General features: G+C 42.3%; 1 protein-coding gene across 1 annotated transcript in view; it reads right to left on the bottom strand.

Moving 5' to 3' along the window:
- Nucleotides 1-20,900, bottom strand: part of RASSF6 (Ras association domain family member 6) — a 36,881-nt gene that overhangs the window by 12,656 nt on the left and 3,325 nt on the right. Inside the window, exons 3-4 of the mRNA XM_035005566.1 lie at nt 6,671-6,749; nt 3,491-3,630 (exon numbers count right to left, since the gene is read on the bottom strand). Coding sequence (XP_034861457.1) covers nt 3,491-3,630; nt 6,671-6,749 — 219 coding nt within the window. The remainder of the gene's footprint in view (nt 1-3,490; nt 3,631-6,670; nt 6,750-20,900) is intronic.

The following is a 20,900-nucleotide window of genomic DNA, read 5'->3' as shown; positions in this document are numbered from 1 at the left end:
TTTCTTTCTTTCTTTCTTTCTTTCTTTCTTTCTTTCTTTCTTTCTTTTTCTTTCTTTCTTTCTTTCTTTCTTTCTTTCTTTTTCTTTCTTTCTTTCTCTTTCTTTCTTTCTTTCTTTCTGTTTTTTTTTTTTTTTTTAAGATTTTTATTCATTTCTTTGACAGAGAGACACAGCGAGAGAGGGAACACAAGCAGGGGGAGCGGGAGAAGGAGCAGCAGGCTTCCAGCGGAGCAGGGAGCCCGATGCGGGGCTTGATCCCAGGACCCCGGGATCATGACCTGAGCCAAAGGCAGATGCTTAACGACTGAGCCACCCAGGTGCCCCAGGCTTCTGTTCTTTATGTCATTCTGTCATGATTTGTACAAAATGTGCCAAAGCTGATTTCACAAAGATTTAAAAAAAAACAAAAACAAAAACAGAACTGAAACCTGGTGCAAGCAAACGTAAGCTCAGTAAGGCTGGGAGTTTTTTGAAAAAAAAATTTTGAAAGATTTTCGAAACAAAATACTTGGACCAGATAGGAAAGATCAAAGTACTGCCCACAGGATTGTTTCCATAAAGGATCACAAGTGGTCACAGTTCAAACAAACTGATTTATATTTAAGCTTCTACCACTCCCTTTAAGCTGACTCAGGGTGACTCATTTCGAAGATAATTAAAACAAATTAGCATGACAAACTGATGACGCTCTCAATGGCTGAACCGAAAGACCAGACTGCAGCCTTTCCTGCCACTGAGTACACAACTTCCCCGTCTTTTACTCCATGTCCACCCACTGCAGATCCCACATCTGGGACCCTGTGGGAGCAGAGGGAGAAGTTCTGCACACAGGCACCCAGGACAAGAAAGGGGACTTGAGAAGTGAAAGTGAGGGAATCGTCCCTTTCTTCATATGATTTCCTTCAATGCTCAGAATTTAAGTGAATGCCCCCTTATGGGGGGCAGCCAGAGTGACTGTGTCTAGGATTGGACTGAAACAAAGAATAGGATGTCAGGTGGCCATGTGCCCCGCTAGGGAACCAGAGGCCAAGGAATAGCCATTCCAAATCATGCTGCCCCTTCCAGCTGAGTGTTGAGCTGGTTCCCATGAAAGAGTCTTGGCTGACTGACCACAACTGAATCTAATCTTGCTCTTGAGTGTGAGAGGGATAGCATCTCTTTCTGATCACTCTTAACCTCCAGAAGGATCTGATACCCTTCACTTCGAATGTTCTAGTAAGTTTCATTACTGTGGTAAAGGGCAAGCTAAGTTCTCTAGGGAATTCTTTCTCAACTTGAAACTAAAGATCGTTCCTGTTTAGTTCACAGCAATGTTCTTTCTGATAAACACTGAAAAATGCCGTTGGTGTCGATGGAAGGCACATCATGAGAATATTAATTTTTAACTTGCCACCGTGTATGGAGAGGCATCAATATTACTTTGCCCACCTGGTCTCTTGAAACTTGTGCCCAAATTGAGGATTTTTAGGAACAAGTGTTTTGAATGTTAATTTGAAAATTTAAAAATATCTTGGGGTAGCTATTTAAAAAAAGGCTTCATGTGATAACACAAGTACCTCACTGAATCTCCTTGACATCTTTGCTTAATGTTCCATCCTTATTAAGTTTTCATGACTCAAATAATGAAAATGCATCAAAAGCAGCTGGCTGCTCAGAGAACTTTGCAATGAGTTTTTAGGTAACATGAATGATGATAGCTAATTTTGCCAAATTCATATCTTGCATGGTTATCTCAAAGCAGAGCCCAGGGGTAATTTCTCCTTTTACAGGATGCTCCTAATCACTTAGAATCTTCAGCCCCATCAGTCATCTGGCCTCTGACGGTGAGGGATGTGGGGCTTCATCAGGCTGCCCAAATCTGTGGTGTCCCTTCTGCTGTTCTACAAACACTGGACCCTTCGCCCATCGGCAACCATTAGCCTGGATGGCTAGTCAGAAGCAGTAGATGGAGACCATTTTCACAACAGAGCAGAGGTTAATTTCACTACCGGGCTTGTGGGCTGTATTCAAGACTCTATTTTGAGTCTCTTCTTTGTGCCAGGCACACTGCGGAGCACCAGGATAACAGATGAATAAGGCATGCTCCATACCCTGAAAAAGCTCGCAGGCCAGAGGGGGAGGTAGGTGCATAAAAATGCAATTAAGGGTGTATTTTGAAAGTGACCTAGGAAAAACTGTCAGTGCACCTCGTACAGAAGAAATGGTCAGAAAATGCTTTCTGCAGAATGTGTTACCTTGTTCCCTGACCAGAATCTGAAAAGACTGAGAGAAGGGAGTTGGGAAAATGGATGTTGAAAAGCAGGGAGGAAGGAAAGTAAGAAGCTGCATGGTATGTATAGAGAATTACAAAATGTTCAGAACTGCTGGAGCATCATGTCTGAGCAAATTGGCCAGGTGCAAATCATAGTGGGGCGTCGGTGGTTTTTCCAAAGCGAAAGTGTGGCTTCCCTCAAGGTGATACTTGGGTTCTCCCTGCTTATGGTGGAAGATCAGATTGAGGAAAAGGTCCTGGCTCTCTCTTCATCCTCTCTTCCTAAAACTCCAGCCCATCTGGTTATAGATGTTATAGATGGCAGGATGGGTAAGGAGAAGGCTTGGTACCTCCACATATACGCAATAGGGAGACGAGCTGGGAAGTTGAGGATTAAAAAGGAGGGAACGTAGGGAATTAGGAATAAAAAATAAAAAAAAAATATGTACGATTCCTTCTGGGAATGTTTATTTTTCTAAAAATTGCAAAGGAGAATGAAAAAATTCAGCCCAACTTTTGTATTCAGGGTACAGTTGCATAAACCCACACAGAGGACGGTCTTGTGCAGTTACTGAGCTTCAAGGGCAACTTTGTCGTGTCCTGTTGAACAGGATCAGGACAATCAGGAGGTGCATAATTAAGGTTCCTTTCCAGAAAGCAGGAAGAGCCCTCTGTTCCAAGGAGAGGAGAAATTTTATCCCCCCTTTCCGTGATCATGCCAGGCCTAATGGAATCTTGTCTTTATATATATATATATTTTTTTTTTTTTAAATTTTTTATTTATTTCTTTGACAGAGAGAGAGATCACAAGCAGGTGGAGTAGCAGGTAAGAGGGAGAGGGAAAAGCAGGCTCCCCGCTGAGCAAGGAACCCGATGTGGGGCTCGATCCCAAGACCCTGGGATCATGACCTGAGCTGAAGGCAGACGCTTAACCAGCTGAGCCACTCAGGTGCCCTAATATGTTTTGTCTTTTCTAACAAAGGAATTCAGTCTTCCAGGAGAGAAGCAACACAGCAGAGAGATAGACCTGAGATCTGCTACATGGTATTTGGAGATTTTGCACAAATAACCCAGCTTCTCAGAGCCCCGGGTTCTGAACACCTACTTTACAGAGTGGCTGGGGATCAGATGAGATCGTGTTATAAGCATTCGAGCTCCCATCTTTAAGAGTCCACACAATAAAGGTAAGTAAATATGAGGATGATCTTCTAAGGAGTTAAAACATGAAAGACAGCTTACCTTTTGGAAAAGACATCTGGCGACTTCACTTTAGTAAAAGAAGCGATTTGCCTCTCATCTTGGATTTTCAGTTGTATAGGCTGTTTTACTCCCCAGGAAATGTCCAACATTCCTTCAACAATTGGTTCTCCATCTTCTGTCTGGGGAAGAAACCAATCATCTCAAACACGGTTTTTGTATTATTTATAGAAAGTAAATCTTTTAACGGAAAATGTAGAAATCAAGTCTGTAAGACATTTTAATAGATAAAAATAAATTCCCCAGTGGGGTTGTTTGGCTTTTCAATTTATCCTCAAAATAATTCATTTTTGGAAACAGCTATAACCAGCCAAGTGAGTAAGGCATAATGGTAATGACATGCCCACCAGAGGGCATAGTATGCTAAAATGCTTTCTGAACTCCAACATTCTTCAATGAACTGGAAGTTTAACTCTGTTATCTTCGAATTAAAACAGAACTAAACACTATACTAAACTAGAAATCGAAGAACAGCTCTTCGGAGACTTAGTGGCTGTTTCCTCATTTCTGAACAGGAAATTTTAACTCACAAAATTATTATGCAGGATGAGTGGAAAATGTACGAAAATGGTGTTAAATGTGTAACAGAAATTATTTATTTGAAAAAATCAATAGCATTTGACTAATTTTTAAGTTGGAATTATAACAAAAGAAGGAAACTCCATGCAAACATGGATTGTGTGCACTTATTTAATCTCGTCTAAATCCGTAGGCCTCTTCTTTTCTAGATCTACCCCAGTATCCTTGGTGATCTCAAGGGTCCCTATAAGCTGTCTCTAAACTAATAGCTTCCAACTTTATATTTCCAGCCCAAACCTTCCCCCTGAGCTCCAGTTGTCCAACTGCCTACCTGACATCAAACTTAATATCTTCCTAATTAACTCGATCTCTCTCCCATGAATGTTTTCCTCTCCAAGTCTTTCCCATCTTGGCAAATAGCACCCTTATCCTTCCAGTTGCTCAGGCCAGGAATTTTAAAGTCGCCTTTAATCTTTCTTTTGTACTCAACATCCAACGCATTAGCAAATCCTATTAGCTCCATCTTAAAAATTATATCCCTAACGTGACCACACTCACTGTATCCACTACCATGATTCTGGCCCAGGCCATTGTCATTGTTTGCCTGGATTATTGCAAGAGTTTTCTTTCTCATTGTTCTCTTGCCCTTCCCTATACTCCCCATTGCTAGAGAGATCCTTTTAAAATGAATCCTTTTAGATAATGTCACTGTTCTATGCAAAACTCCCCTGTGGCTTTGCATCGCATTCCAAGCACATGCTAAGGTCTTCACAATGGTCTACAAGACCCACATACCCTGGGGCTTTCCTTTCACAGTTATGTCTCTAGCTACTCTGTCTACTAATTCTCCATTCTCATAAGGTTCCGGCTCCTCTGGCTTCCCTGCTGTACTTTAGTTATAGTAGCCAGGCTTGGCCCCTTACTCAAGCTGCTGTCTCTGTCCAGAATGTGTGTCCCACAGACTTCTGCAAAGTTGGCTTCTTCACATCCTTCAGAGTCTTTGGTCAAGTGGTCCTCTTCCCCCACCCCACTTAGATCCCCTGCTTTGCTACTGTCCACAATCTTTACTACCATTGGATATATTGTATATTTTGTTTCTTATCTGTCTACTATAATGTAAGGAGCATAAAGGCAAGACATTCTGTTCAGTTTCTTCATTGCTATATCTACAGCTTCTAGAACAGTGTCTGGCACATGGCAGACAATCAAGATTTGCTTAATTAACCAGAGATTAAGAAAGCTACATGTTAGCCTCCATATTTCCCCTTTGAACAGTGTCTGTTATTGTAACCAAGGATATTTAGAAAATTCTGAATTCTAACTTTATTGACCAGTGAGTAAAGATGGAAAGATTAAGTGATTTGATAGTCTCACTGTGTACTTCACTTCATGTAATTTTAAAAAATTAAATGACTTTTGTATTATAAATTGAACACTGTTCATAGAATTGGAAAGAATATGCCTCAAATTATATGTTCAGAACATCAAAATTCCAACATTTTCATAAAGGAAACAAATACCTTAACATCATGAATTTTGTAGAAACTTCAAGTAAAATATAAACAGTAATTTTTTAAAGTTTTGATCTTTTCTTGAATTTTCTTAAATTATCTTTATAATTACATATATTAGAGATCTAAGATATAGGACAATATTGAAATAATTTAAAATTATGCCCATTTCTTTGTAAAGAGATTAGTTATTTCCTTCTGCTATTACATTTGGGAAGGTAACTGAAATGTTCAATTGAACTAAATCATTTAACTTCTCTAGTAAAGGCCAGAGTGGTTTGTAAGTTTCCTTCTGTCCCAGTGACAATTTTAAGCCAAATCACAGTGGCCTAAAGTCAATGCTCTATCATCAAATTTGAAGATTGGAATCAGAGGTACAAAAGTCTACAGTTCCCTGGGACCAGGAAGATATTGTAAAGATGTGAGGTGAGCTCCATTAGGATACGAGACTGAGTGGAGAGACATGTGGAGAATGAAGCATTCAAAGAAGGAGAAGAAGAGGAAAAATAAAAAAATCTAAGGTAGTTTGTACAACAACCTGCCATTTGCGCGCCTAAAAATGCTTTCCAGCTTCAGGACTTTTCTGAATTGTATCTTTCACATTTTAAAATTTGTTATAACATGGTACACATCCATTGGAATCTAACTGATTCATCTTAACGACCAAATCAAACTATGTCACTGCCCATATCATATATATTTGAGCAATCCCCCATTGGTATAGACTTAAGGTATCTTCAAATTCTACTACAAATGATGTCACCATGGGATGACACCACCTTCTCTATACTTTCTGGTACATTTGTCAGAAAGTATTATGATAGATTTCCAGTGGAATTGCTGTGCAAAAGATATTTATACACTGTTGTAAAAATAGAAAGTAAATAGGTCATTGTAATTATTTTTAAATGCTTTCCTATCCCCCAAAATGCTTAAAAAGTCACATGTTCCAGGACTGGGATTTTGTGATATAGTCTAAAAATAAAAATCATGATCAAGTCAAAGAGTCACCTGTTTTTCCAGACCACTTGTGCCGCTAGATTATGGACTCCAACTCATCCTGATTCCTCTATACCTTTAAGGAATTCCTTTCTGGGAATCAAACTGTATTGTATTTCTTTGACGGGCTTACCTGTCCATATAAAATATGCAGATTTTTCTGGTTCCCATAAAAAATGTTATAGGTCTTCAATAAAGAATAAAGTTGTTCCCTAAAAAAAAAGTTACATTTGGTTACAATCGAGCTCTTTAACAGTAAGAGGCAATAACAGTGCATTCAGTTCATACAGGTATGAGGTAGAAATGGTTCAATGGAATCTTTACCGTTCTGTCATTTTCACTTACTGCAGGTCATTGAGAATGGAAGTCTTCTTGGGACATCAACAAACACTGGAGAGGTTAATTCATAAATAAATAACCAAAGAAGGGAAAATGACTGAGGGCAAAGTGGTGGGGAGACTGTTCTGTGACAAGAGACAGCCATAAAATAGAGATCTGGTTTCACATTTCTTTTTGGTTTTGCAATATTTAATCAGCCTAAATTAAGCGTCTAATATGTGCCTGACATCGTGTTTCCTACCCACGGTATGGTAACAGTTCAGAAATGGTCACTGCTCCCAAGTTACTTATCCTTTGTGGCAGGTGGGATCTGGCTGCGGGAATACTGGTTCCTGCCCCCTCCTCTATCCTTCACCTGTGCCTCCACAGCCTAAGATCCTTACCCTTCCTAACTATCCTACTGGTCCGAGCCATCTTCTCTCACCTGGATTACTGCGACTGTCTCCTAAAAGCCTCCTGTATCTGTAGTCTGTTGCAACAGCAGGTATTATTTTAATGCAAACCTGATCATCTCTCTCTTCGGCTCAGCACTCTCCAATATCTTTTCATTATTCGGGATAAAAGCCAACATCCTTCCGATGACTTAAAAGGCCAGATGTGATCTGGTCTTCTGTTTCCTTTTGATCTCATTTCCGATTATCCTTTCCTTCACTCACTACACTCTAGCCACTGGCCTCCTTGATGTTCCTTAAATATGTCAGGCACATTCTCACCTCAGGGCCTTTGCACTTGCTGATCCCCCTATCCAGAATGACCTCCCCTCTTACCCCCAACCCACTGTCACACTTTTTACACATTTTCTTTAACTCTTTACTCAGAATTCACCATCTCAAGGAGTCCTTCCTGACCACTCAATCTAGAAGTTTGCATTCTCCAGACATTCATAACCTGCTTTCTTACCTCTGCCCCTTTGTCACCTTTAACCTTGAGCATATTTTACTTATTTGTCTTATATTCGATCTCTCTCACCAGACCATATCTCCATGAGTATAGATGTGCTTGTATGTTTTGTTTGCACTATAGTCCATGTGCCTGGAAGAGTGTTTGGCACATAGTAAGAACTCTATGAACACCAGTTGAATGAAATGATCAGAGAAATTCTTATTCCTAAAAAATGAAACATACCAAATAAAGGGGGAAAGGCTTTTTTATATAAGCAATTTTATGGGGAAAAAATCTCCTATTAAGTTTCCAAATACATTATTTTTTAAAATTCTTTTGATCCTCAATATCTGTCTCCCTCCCATAGGAATATTGGCTCCATGAGGGCAGGAATTTTGGTCTATTTTATTCATTATTGTCTTCCCAGTGCTAGAGCAGACACTTGTTCATAGTAGGCTCTTAATCAATAAATACGTATTGAATACTGAATGACAGAATTCATATATATTGATTTTTATGCTTGAGATCATGTAAATGTACTCTTTCCATCTGGCATTGTAATTTTAATGTGCACATTTCCAAGGTTCCATATACTTCACACAGTCACCACATAAAAACATTCTACAGAAGTCTTCCATGCTATGGTTCCATTCCCAACTGAGTTACTTTAGAATCTCAGTGTTGATGAATATTTCTCTTCTAAATATCATTGCACACACAAGGGACTTGTTGCCCTGGAGTCATTACTGCGGGATAGTTTCTAAAAATTATTGTACTGGTAAGGAGCATGAATGCTTTTATAGCTTTCATTATTGAGTACCAGGGCAGCATATAGAAATTTCTGGTTCACTTGGGATGCAACTTCTGATATGCTGAGCTGTGAGGGTTGTTATTAAGGCAAATGAATTTTTATATAATCTTATTCCCTCAGCTTCTGTTTCTGATAAAACTGCACAATAAGATACATTACAAGTACCTTTCAGGACCATGTATACTTAGAAGATATTCTCTGAGGTCAAGCCACTTGGAAAATGTTTCTGTACCTGAACAGAACCTGACTGAATCTTCCCCCACAGAAATAAGTCTCCAGATGACCCAGGGAGTCAGCAAACTGTGGTCCTGGGCTATTTGTGTTTATCAATGAAGTTTTATTATAATGTAGCCACACTAATTTGTTTGCTTATTATCTGTGGCTGCATTTCTGCTGTAACTGCAGAGTTGAGTAGTTGTGACAGAAACCACATGACCCACAAAGCCTAAAATATTTATTATCTGACCCTTTACAGAGAAAGTCAGCCAACCCCTCCCAAGTATAACACAGGGTAGTGAATACCACAGAAGTTGTCCGTATTTTTCTTACCACAGGCAGGATCTCTCTGACTGAATATTAATGGCACTTTGAAGGATTCCAGAGTGTGGAAGAACAGTAGAGCTCAGTAAAATGAAGGGTTGGGATAAAGTGAAGCATTAGGAAGAAAGCTCACAAGTCATGTAAACAACTATAGCAAAGGTGAATGCATTGCAAATATTAAAACAGCATTATATTTTAATTGCATATACCTTACCAGAGGAAATTTTGAAGATGATTTTTTTTGTGTATTGGATGAAACAATGGGTCTAATATAACCCTGCTAATAAAACCTAGCCTGCAACATGTTAATCTGACTTGTTGGCACTGAAGGCACAGGACGTGAAGAGTGATTGTCAAGTTGATCATCCGTGTCTGCCTGTGTCTTCTAGTAGTGAATGGTCATTCACTCAGGCACTCATCAGTCACCATGTGAGCCCAATCCGGGGGTTTCAGTCATACTCTGAGAATGGGTCAGAGCTTCAAGAATAGATGTGGCCTACAGTGAACTTTGGAGGGGGGAATTAAACATGAAGAGTGTGAAGAGCTTACCAGGCAAAGAGAATGTTCACAAGGACACGGGGCTACTTCTATAGCTTTTGTGAAGAAAGCTCAGAGCGTTGGGATTCTAAGAGTAGAACATGCAAATGGGCAGTGGTGAGCAATGAGCTGAAGAAGCAGACAGGAACTTCGTGAGCCATTTTAAGAAGCTTAAAATTCTACCCTGCAGGGAGGGGGCAGCTACTGAACACTGAAAGTTCTAGGCCAAAGAAAGACATGATGATCAAGGCCACCAGGGAACTTACAGGAGACAGATTTCAGGACAAGATGGCAGCAGAGATGAGTGGGACTATTGCAACTGTATGGGGGTGGAGGCGCAGGGGCAAGGTTGTGTTCCATGGAAAGGTGCTCAAGTGTCCCACATGTACAGAAGGGAATGAAGTCTAGATGGGCCCTAAAATAAGTAAAGGGATTACATGATTTAGGACATCGGAAGGTAACCACAAAAGCATTATCTAGGCAGTCCCTAGTCAGCAAAGGGGGCAGTGATTTAATTTACACTGTGCCCTGTCAATGGTGACTGTAACAGATTTTCTGGATCCGCTTAAATGTTACATATGGACCTTCCTCCCCTCAAGAAAGGAAACAAGCATCTGGGTATCTTTCCCTCCCAGCCACCAAAAAGTTCCCCACCCAGCCTCGATCAGACTGCTAAGCAACTATTCAGCTGCCCTAACAAAACATAAAATGGGTGAGAAGAAATGGATTTCACATCCAATCTTCTCAGTTTACAAATCTGTGAAGTCTAGAAGCCACAGGGATGCCCACGAAATAGACATAAGGTTCAAACAGCCTATACACTGTATGTTTGATACATAAGAAATTGACTTTGTGAAAGCTTGGTTTTGTGGAACATGAAATACTGCATCGTAATATATAATAAGGCTTAAAAAAACCACATCAAACAGTATGTAATATGGATAGTGTTTTAAAGATTTATTTACTGGGGCGCCTGGGTGGCTCAGTTGGTTAAGCGACTGCCTTCGGCTCAGGTCATGATTCCAGGGTCCTGGGATCGAGTCCCGCATCGGGCTCCCTGCTCTGCGGGGAGCCTGCTTCTCCCTCTCCCACTCGCCCTGCTTGTGTTCCCTCTCTCGCTGTGTCTCTCTCTGTCAAATAAATAAATAAAATCTTTAAAAAAAAAAAGATTTATTTACTTATTTGAGAGAGAAAAAGAGAGAGCGCGCAAGCATGCACACGGGTGCACGCACAAGCGGGGGGGAGGGGCAGAAGCAGAGGAGAAGCAGACTCCCTGCTGAGCAGGGAGCCCAACTCGGGACTCCATCCCAGGACCCTGAGATCATGACCTGAGCCGAAGGCAGACGCTTAACTGACTGAGCCACCCAGGCGCCCTGATACGGATAATGTTTTAAGGAAACTGAGGAATGGCAAACTTCCATATAAACCGGACTTCTAATTAAATGAAGGGCTAGAAGAATAAGCTTCTCAAGACAGAAGCTGACACCGTGCACTGGCAGTGCAGAGATCAGGTCCTGACAGAGGCTGATAGACACCCAGAATTATTCACAGCAGCTCGTGAAGAGTGCTAACCACAAGAGACTTCACATGGGGATGACAGATGCAGGGCAAGGATGCAGAAGAGGGCTCAGGGCTCCTGTTCCTTTAAGGCTCCCAGCTTGGTTTTATGAGCAACAGTGGATCCAGAATTAACTGTAAAATGCTTAGGTGTACTTTGTACTTTGTGGTCTGAATTGCAGTCGCTCAGCAGATGGGAATTACCCACACACTGAACGTCTGCCATGAATAATGGACTTAGCAAGAAATGAGTTCCTCAATCTTATCATGCTATTTAGCTGGCCGGAAGAAACAATTTTTTTTTTTTTAAGATTTTTATTTATTTGACAGATAGAGACACAGCGAGAGAGGGAACACAAGCAGGGGGAGTAGGAGAGGGAGAAGCAGGCTTCCCGCCGATCAGGGTGCCCAATGTAGAGCTCGATCCCAGGACCCCGGGATCATGACCTGAGCCAAAGGCAGATGCTTAACCTACTGAGCCACCCAGGCGCCCCCGGAAGAAACATTTTTATTTGATCTTATAAAACTGTAATATTCACGGACATGGGACAGCATGATGGATGGAACGGAGTTATGCCTTGCATCCATAGATAGAATGGACGTCAAATTTTAGTTGTAATAAGAGTTCTTGCTCTTGTTGTAGTAATGATATACAGTGTAATTAAGTGGATATCCGATCCCTTTCCTGGAAATCAAAAACCCTGTCCCACTCTTTGCTAAGCGATTCTTACTATTTGGACTCAATAAAGGTAAACCAGAAATACTGTTATACAATGTAACCCAACACAAACTTCAGAAGCTGCCACATGACACGAAATAAACCAGAGAAAAATACAGCCCAGCTTAGCCTAGGAAGGCGTATTTGGCCACAGCTGTGCGTCCTGAGTTTATGTGACTTCTGCCTCATGGAGACTTGCTGAAAAATGTCCAGGGTCCAGACCAGGCAGCCACTGAACTGCATTGTGACCACAGCATTAGAAACAACATTCTATTGTGCATATTGCCATGTTTAGGAGCAGGAACCTGAGACATCTGAAAAAATATCTTCAAAGAGATGAAAAATTGAGGCAGAATAAAAATGCTAACTTGCTGTCTTATGCATTTGGTTCTCCCCCCAAAACACACATGGATTTTGTTCCTAAGGTTAAATTTGAGCTATGAGATCAACAATTTCGTGTTTGGTTAAAAAACTGAATTTAAAATTTACTATGTTTTTAATAAAATAACGATGAGTGAAGCATGTAAAGGTGACCCAGCTGGGACCATGTGCTGGGAATCAAGACGATGATCTATTTTATGGGTTGTAGTTCTGTCTACTTCCCCAACTTTATATAATAAGTGCACAAAGCATGTATAATGTTGTCATAGTTTTGCTTCCATAAAAGCGTAATATAAACTCCTGTGTGTTTTTGGAAAGGTGGAACCAGGAACTAGGACAACAGAAAAAAATAAGTAAAGCCTTATCACGAAGCCATTTGCCAAGACAACACATCATTTCATATTACTGACGTCTGCGTGATGTCTGCAAACGGTAGCAGAATTCTCTTAACCCACTTTATCCTTCATTACTGTCAACTTGAATCCTGGAATTAAAATGGCAAACTTCTGCAGCTGCTCTCCTACCAGCAGCTACAGCTCCGGGTCTTTTTGCCTGTGGCCTCCTCTTCTGGTTCACATGAAGAAAGAAGACTGCCTTTCAACCTTTGCATAGACACCTTCCTCAGGGGGCCAAGTAGGTTCTTCACATTTCCATTGCAAATGAAGGGGTTGGGCTCCACTGTTTGAAAACAGCGGAAGTTGGGAAGAAGAGGTCTATCTTGATGGCAGTAAAAATGCAAACTTTGCTGAATGATCCGGGAACCCCGAATTTGTCTACCTCTCCTGACTTCCTTTGAAGGGACTGCCTTTTTCAAAGAGGAAGGGTTTCTAACATTTCTAGTAATTCTGCTAAAGTATCGGTAATTATTGCTGGGGGTCGGGATGAGGGCGCCTGTGATTTGTTTGCTTTGTTCTCCCAAACAGTTCTATCCTAAGACCCAACTCCCTCTTCACTGCTGACAACCCATAATAAAAAGGACCTGGGAGTTGCATGAACTCCACTACCAATCTGATCAATAAGGTAGTATAACCAGATGTGCGTCTCCTCCGCCACAATCGCCCCTCGACTGCTTTTGGCCATTTTGGACTTCTGTGTTTTCTGGGCATTCATCTTTTCCTGGTGAGCCCTGCAAAAACTGGCCCAGAGCCATTAGTGGGTCAGCTTCTCTTGGGTCCTCAACCCCGAGAACTCAGGTAAGAGCAAAAGGATTAAAGACTCAGGAATAATTTTGTAGTATTACAAAGTAACTTGAAGTGATGGCTTGCTGGTGGATACAAAACAAAGAAAAATGCCCAAAGTGGTTTTCTTGATGATGAACTCTACCACTGAAGAGAGGGGCTTTAGCTACACAGAATAATGTCACTAGATGTGGATAAGACCTAAAAGGGGATAAAAAGGGAGAGGCGAAGGAGTGTATCTTTCGTTAAAATGCCAGTGCTTCTGAAGAAAACAGGCGTGTGCTCTAGATCTGACATCTGATTTTTAAGAGAATCCCTTTCTATGGGTCAATCTCAGTATTTGAAATTTTAACCCACTAGCGTGTTTTCCAACAACCTCAGATGAGGGAAGATACTCATCTCTTCCCTTTTCCTCTAGGGTTAGGCTTTTAAAGACTTTTATAAAAAAGCCTAAAAAAAATTCACGACCTATTATTCCGGTTGGCAGCTGCAATGTGCTGCTCCCGTATCAAACCCCGTTTTCTGTTATCACACGCAGCTGAATTCCTAGGGGCAGCCCGAGTAGTGTGGGGACAGGGAAGAAAGAAGGAAGGAGGGGCGCCTGGGTGGCTCAGTTGGTTAAGCGACTGCCTTCGGCTCAGGTCATGATCCTGGAGTCCCGGGATCGAGTCCCGCTTCGGGCTCCCTGCTCGGCGGGGAGTCTGCTTCTCCCTCTGACCCTCCCCCCTCTCATGCTCTCTCTCTCTCTTCCATTCTCTCTCTTCCAAATAAATAAATAAAATCTTAAAAAAAAAAAAAAGAAAGAAAGAAAGAAGGAAGGAAGTCTCTGCTCTACAATCGTCTTCTCTGGCCGCAAACACAGGGACATATGGTCTCTGGTTCACAGCCCTCAATACTGTTCACAAATCAGCACCGGTTTTTATATTTCTATTTCAAAGTAAGGACTTAAAACTACCTCCACTTTGATGAAATAGTCCCCTTTCTTGTTGCAGCTGAATGTTCTGGAGAGAACAGCTACCGATGTGTGAATAGTGTTAGGGCTGTGAATCAGAGACCCTATTTACCTGTTGCCCTCCTTTCTCATTTCCAGAGCCTGCCCTCATTCCTTGGTCCTGGCCCCCTTTCCATCTCAAAGCCAGCAATGACTATTCTCAGCAGCCTTGCTCCGACACAGACTCTCCTCACTGAACTCTCCTCCCCTCCCATATTTAAAGACCCTTGGGATTACATTGGGCCCATCTAGATAATTTATTTTAAGGTTGTTGATGAGTAATCTTAATTCTCCTTTGCCCTGCAACATGAAATATTCGCAGGTTCGGGGGATTAGGATGTTGCCATCTCTGGGAGGCCATTATTATGTCTACAACAAGATTTAAATAAAGTGACTCCTATCCCAGTATTGTCTGAACAGCCGGGAGGCATCTTGTTAGAAATTAAAATCTGTATTTTAACCAAGATACCCAGGAAATCCACATGGACATCAAAGAGAAGCCCTGGTGTCATCACTTTGCCCCTAGATGTGAAACAGTACTGAAGGGTAGCGCATGTCAAAACACTAAGGTCCTGATTTAGTTCTCTGAGGTTGGCTATTTCCATACTCATGCATGATCAGCAAAAATTTGAGGGGTTACCGTGTAACAGACAATGTAACAGATGCCGGGGCTACTGCAGGGTATACAGCCAATGAAGCCCCTGCAGTGATGGGACTTCCTTTCTGTAGGAGGAAGACAGAAGAAAACAAAAGAGCAAAATCAGAAATAGGCTAATTTGACACAGGGATAAATACTGGGAGCACAATAAAACAGGATCCTGTGATGCAATGCACGGTGGAAGACATGTCAGAGGGCGCCATCAGGAGGACTGCCATAGTGAACTGAAACCCCAGTCATGGGAAGGAGTCAGCAGAGTCAAGAGTCAAGGAGAGGGTCCCAAGCAAGAGATGCATTGCCCTGTGTGCAAGACTAAGCTTGGCATGTTTGAAGGAGAGAAAGAAGTGAAGAGTGGTTAAAGATGAGGTTCTAAAGGTCGTCCAGGCCAGATCACATTGGGCCTTAGAGCCCCCTTATGGTAAGGAGTCTGTAGTAGGAACCTCGGAGGCTTTAAGCAGGATGTTGTGCCTCACACTGTAAAGGGCCATCCTGGCCGCTGGGGGGCAGTGGCTATCGGGACGGGAAATGGAAGTAGGCAGCCCAATAAAGAGGCTGCCGCAGTTGCGCAGGCAAGAAATAATGGGGGCTTGGACTAGATGGGGAGAAGGGCTTGGCTTTTGGAGGGGGAGCCAGCTGGACTTGCTGCATGGCTGGGTATACAGATGAGGGAATAGAGCAACTGGGTGGGTATGTAGCTTATACTTTGATCTTGCTTCTCATTCTCCCACGGGTCAAACTTTCATTTCAAGTTTGTTTAATCCAAGCCTTATACATTTTTTAAACCAGTTGACAAGTAAACACAAGTGTGCCATGCAACTCTGGTCATGATTGGAGCAGACACGGCTCGCTGTCAAGTAACACCCTTTGTGTACGAACAGAGGAGGCTTTTGTGCTTGCTGAGGAGGGCTACCTTGCCTCCTGAGCCCGAGGCCCCCTGTTCCCTAGGGATGGGGAAATGAGCTCTCTATTCTGTTAATTCATCAACAGCCTCTTAGACCATTGGGATTGCTACCAGAGTGTCTGGCCACGTCCCTGAGCAGGAGCTCACAACAGGAGCTTTCCTGGTACACAGGCTCTTTCCTTGCTCTTCTGTGACGCTGCCGTGCCTCTGACCACTGATTCTCCTTTACATTTGAAACGATATATATTGGGGTGCCTGGGTGGCTCAGTCGTTAAGTGTCTGCCTTTGGCTCAGGGTCTGGGGATCGAGTCCCGCATCAGGTTCCCTGCTCAGTGGGGAGCCTGCTTCTCTTTCTCCCTCTGCCTGCTGCTCCCCCTGCTTGTGCTCTCTCTCTCTCTGTCAAATAAATAAATAAAATCTTAAAAAAAAAAAAAGAAAAAGAAAGGATATATATTAAGTGACCTCCTTGTTTCTCTTCTGGGCATCCTCCATGTATTCCACACTCTATACAGAGCACAGAGAACACACCGTAGCTTCTGCTTTACCTAACATACTTTTTAAGAGATGCTTTTCCCTGTGTCCTGTCCCTCACTCACACTGGCTACTTTTACTTTCTGGAACTCTGAGCTCCCTCTGGCTGTAAGGATTTCAAGCAGTCTCCCCACGTCAGGAATGCTCTCCCACTCACTCTCTTAAACTAGTTTGCCCCCTCTTTGTTCAGATCTCAGGGAACGCGCCCTCCTTAGACTAGTCCGTATTCTCTAAAAGGTCCCTTTCCTTCTGAACACTTAGCTCAGTTTGTTATCAGGCCTTCAGACCTGTGGTTCTCAAAGTGTGATTCCCAGACCAGTAGAACCTACACCACCTGGGAACTTAGACATAGGAATGCTCACTCCAATCCAAACCTACTGAGTCACAATCTGGGAATGGGGCACTGCCATCTTTCGTGTAACAAGCCCTCCAGGTGATTCTGGTGAAGGCTCAAATTGGAAATCTGTAGCTTCAGGCATCTCTTGTTCTGTTTTTGCAAAAAAAAATATATATATATATTCCATATTCGTTTCTAGTACAACTTCTGGCTTATGGTATGTTCTCAGCAATTGTTTTGGGAAGAAAATATAGAAAATTAAATCCTGACCTATTTTTTTTTTAAGATTTTATTTATTTATTTGAGAGAGAGAGAGATAGCACGCAAGCAGGAGGATGGGGCAGAGGGAGAGGGGGAGAATCTGGAGCAGACTCTGAGCTGAGTGCGGAGCCTGACATGGGGCTCAGTCTCACGACCCTGAGATCACAACCTGAGCCGAAATCAAGAGTTAGGCGCTTAATGGACTGAGCCACCCAGGTGCCCCCTGACATATTTTTAGAGGGGAAAAAAAATCTTTCACCGGTGTCACCAACTGACATATCCAGAAATTCAAGTAAATTCCATAAGTTAATGTATTTCTCATCTCTGAATTTTGATTTTATCAGATTTTCTATTGAAATATTTTCAGTGTATCTTGGAGAGATAGATGATCTTATTTTTTAGCTGACCAAAGTGATAAAATAGGTAAATGTGGAATAAGTAAATTTTATTGGGAATAACAGTCATATTGGTATGCTTCATGACTGTCAATGCTCATTGAAAAATATTTTATATAAAGAAAGCTTAATAAATGATCTTTTTCATGTATCTGGGGGGACATTATTGAGCATTTTTTGACATAGTAACTAACATGATATCCAATTTTCATAATGAAAATTCCTTTTGTTTTCATTAGGTCATCAAACCTAATAATGGAAATGTTAAAACAAATTTTTAGAAACAATCCTCACACAGAAAAACATTTCTCATGTTTAAAGGAAATGGTCCCAAACAGGTCTCGAACTTTTGGTCCCTGACTTATTTTAATATCCCGACTCCTTAAAATAAATATGTCAGGGAGGGTTCTCTCATCCTTTGTTAAAGACAGTCCAGTGGCCTTCGGGAGAGTGGTGCCCTCTTCCTAAGCCTACCTGCAGAGCACGCTGGGGCACGCAGCGTTTGCTCCAGTTCCTCTGATCGAGAGAAGACCCGGGCCATGGAAACTGGGCAAACATTGCCCTCTGGCTCTCCTGGCCAGGTAGGAGCAGCCTCTAGAACACTGGCTCTTTGTGCTGAATTTGTGCTCAGAGGTGCAGGTGGCTGATTCCTTCGTTTCAGCAAAGGGTGCCTGGGCAACATGCTTGGAAAAAGACACTGTTTGGAATAATGCACTTTCGGCTAAACGTTATGACATCATGCTAATTAAAGCTCTTTACTGAGGATGGGAACGCCCACGTGCCTGCTGGTCTGCCACTGCAAGGGTCTGTATTAGATTCCCAAGTAGGAGAAAAAGTTACCATTCCGAGAATGAAACCTGATCTGCATTCTCAAACCGGATTTGAACACTTTTCAAGTACACGGTTGGCATTTACTCACCTCTAAAGTGCCCTGATTTCAGCCTAGGACCTGAAGTGAAAGTACTTTGAAAGCAACCAGATGGAACCGTTTTTTAAAACTCAGCTCACTTAGAATATTTACCATGTGTTGCACCAGAGCAGTGATGACCCCAGGCAATGAAACGGCAGCTGGAAACTTAGTCATTTGAGCATGAAGCTGACTTCTGCCAACACCCTTCACCCAGGGACATTTCTAAACTCAGAGAATTCTCATTCGGCAGTAAGACATAAATGTTATATTGCTGCTACACTACTAATATCACGACCTCTGATTTTATTGATCATATGTAGCTCTCATGAAATTTGCTGAAGCCAAAATTTCCGTTAAGCAGATCCTATTTTCCTAGTAATTTCCATTATTTTTCACGTATTTCTATGCAGGGAAATAAAAATCCCTTCACAAGCTTGTAAATTCTGTCTCGTTCACCTAGTATGGAGCGGGAGCTGAATGACTCCCTGTCCAGAGAATAAATGAATGGAAGTGTTCGGTAGATTTGTGACACGTTGGATATCACAGGTGGTCAGTGGTATTCTTATAATTTCTGACAACTGACAACTCTTTATAATTTCCCCTGGCTTTTGTTTATTTCAGGTGGTCAGAAGTTCTCAAACGTTAATCCCTTCCTCCTCCGGGCAGTGGTTCTTAGACCGGAGTATGCATCCGAATGACCTGATTAACCCGGGATCTGCATTGTTACTAACTTGTCTGATTGGGGGGTGGGTGGCCCATGGACCGCATTTTGAGAAATGCTATCTTTAAGTCTGGTGTTTGTGTAAATGTTACAATATTTTATTTTACCACCTGGAGCTCCCATTAATAAGTGGATACCGGGGCCTGAAAGGGGCTCTGGGTTACAGAAGGTAAACGATCAGTCCTCAGTTTGGTCAATTCAAAATATGACACAAAATAAGGGTCACTAGAATCTCAGACCCTCCCCCACCAAAATGTGGTTTCATTGTCTCTTCCGTCAAAATATACGCAGAATCTGACCTTTTTCTTTAACCTCCACTAGTGCCCCCTAGGCCCAAGGCACCATCATCTCGACCCTGAACTATCAGCTCCTTGATAATTTCTCTGCTTCCATCCTTTTCCCCCCTTCAGCCTGCTCCTAACAGGACAGCCAGATTGACCCAGGCACTCATGTGCTCAGTATCCCTCAATGGCTTCTCCTGTCATAAGTGGGCAAGCTGGAGTCTTACAACGGCCTGTGAGATCCCGCACGCTCTGGCCCATGATGTCAGGAACCTCAGCTTCTGCTGTCCTTCCCTCTTCATTTCCCCACACTGGCTTCCTCCACTCTTAGAGGCATGCACCTGCCTCAGGGCTGTGACCTCGCTGTCCCCTTTGCTCCCAGCCAGCTACCTGCACAGCCTGCTCATTCGCCTCCTCCAGACTTTTCTTCTAATGCTACCTCCCCACTGAGGCCTTCCCGGGCCATCTGCAAGGACATCATGACTCCCTGCTGTCCTCCCCTAGCCCTCATTACTCCCTTTCTGCTTTATTTTTATTCTTCATACCTTTCGGCATCTAATTATATATATTGTTACTCATTTATCTTACACAGTCACTGTATCCCCCCCTTTTAGGAGGCAACCCCATGAGGCTAAGGGTTTTTTTGGTGGGAGGCTCATTGTTGAATGCTCAGGGTCCAGAAGAATCCCTGTCCACAGGGAGCAGTTAGTAAGTACTTGAGGAATGAATAGATGGATCCACTATCTTCTACTTTACTCTTCTCACCTCGTATAAGTCATATGTATCCTCCAGGTGTGACTCTAATTCCATTTTGGACCATAGTTGTTCTCTCTGCTTTCCTATGGCCCAATCCGGCATCATTTACATCCATTTCCCTCTGTCATTTGTTTGGCTTTGTTCCTCTTCCTGGTGAGACGTGGGTCCTGTTCCAGGACCCCTTGGTTTCTTTTTTCTTACTATGTCGTCTTTCTCCTCATCCGCTTCTGTTCCAGCTTAGCCAACTCAGTCCTCAGCTTTACTCTTACAGCTTTCAAGCCCCTGCTCTATTGTTCCCCAACCAATATAATAAGATGCTATTTGCTGTGCACAAGAAAACAACTGTGGATGTCCCGTATGTTGCATAACCTAACATCAAGGGGGACACAGTGAAAATGAAGTGTGTCCTGAGGAACGAGGGAGGGAGAGAAGAGGAGAGAAAAACCTGTTTGGGGCCCCCGGACTAATTCTTTGGCTATATCATTTATGAGGAGCCTGAGGCGTTTCCTTGAGGCTGTTCCTGAGAATTCTGCCAACTATGAAAATAGAAATTTAGTATTTAGTGAAATTAGACCACTATTTAGGACATACAAGTGATTGTTCCATGAGAGGTTATGGGTTAGCAGTCTTTAACCATATTTATTCAAATTCCTATTCAATGTCTCCACCGTTGATTCA

The sequence above is a fragment of the Mirounga leonina genome, unplaced genomic scaffold (assembly GCF_011800145.1).
Source record: "Mirounga leonina isolate KUSES-001 unplaced genomic scaffold, KU_Mleo_1.0 Mir_129, whole genome shotgun sequence".
Lineage (NCBI taxonomy): Eukaryota > Metazoa > Chordata > Mammalia > Carnivora > Phocidae > Mirounga > Mirounga leonina.
The sequence above is the reverse complement of the archived record's forward strand: the minus strand, read 5'-3'. Positions and strand labels throughout refer to the sequence as shown.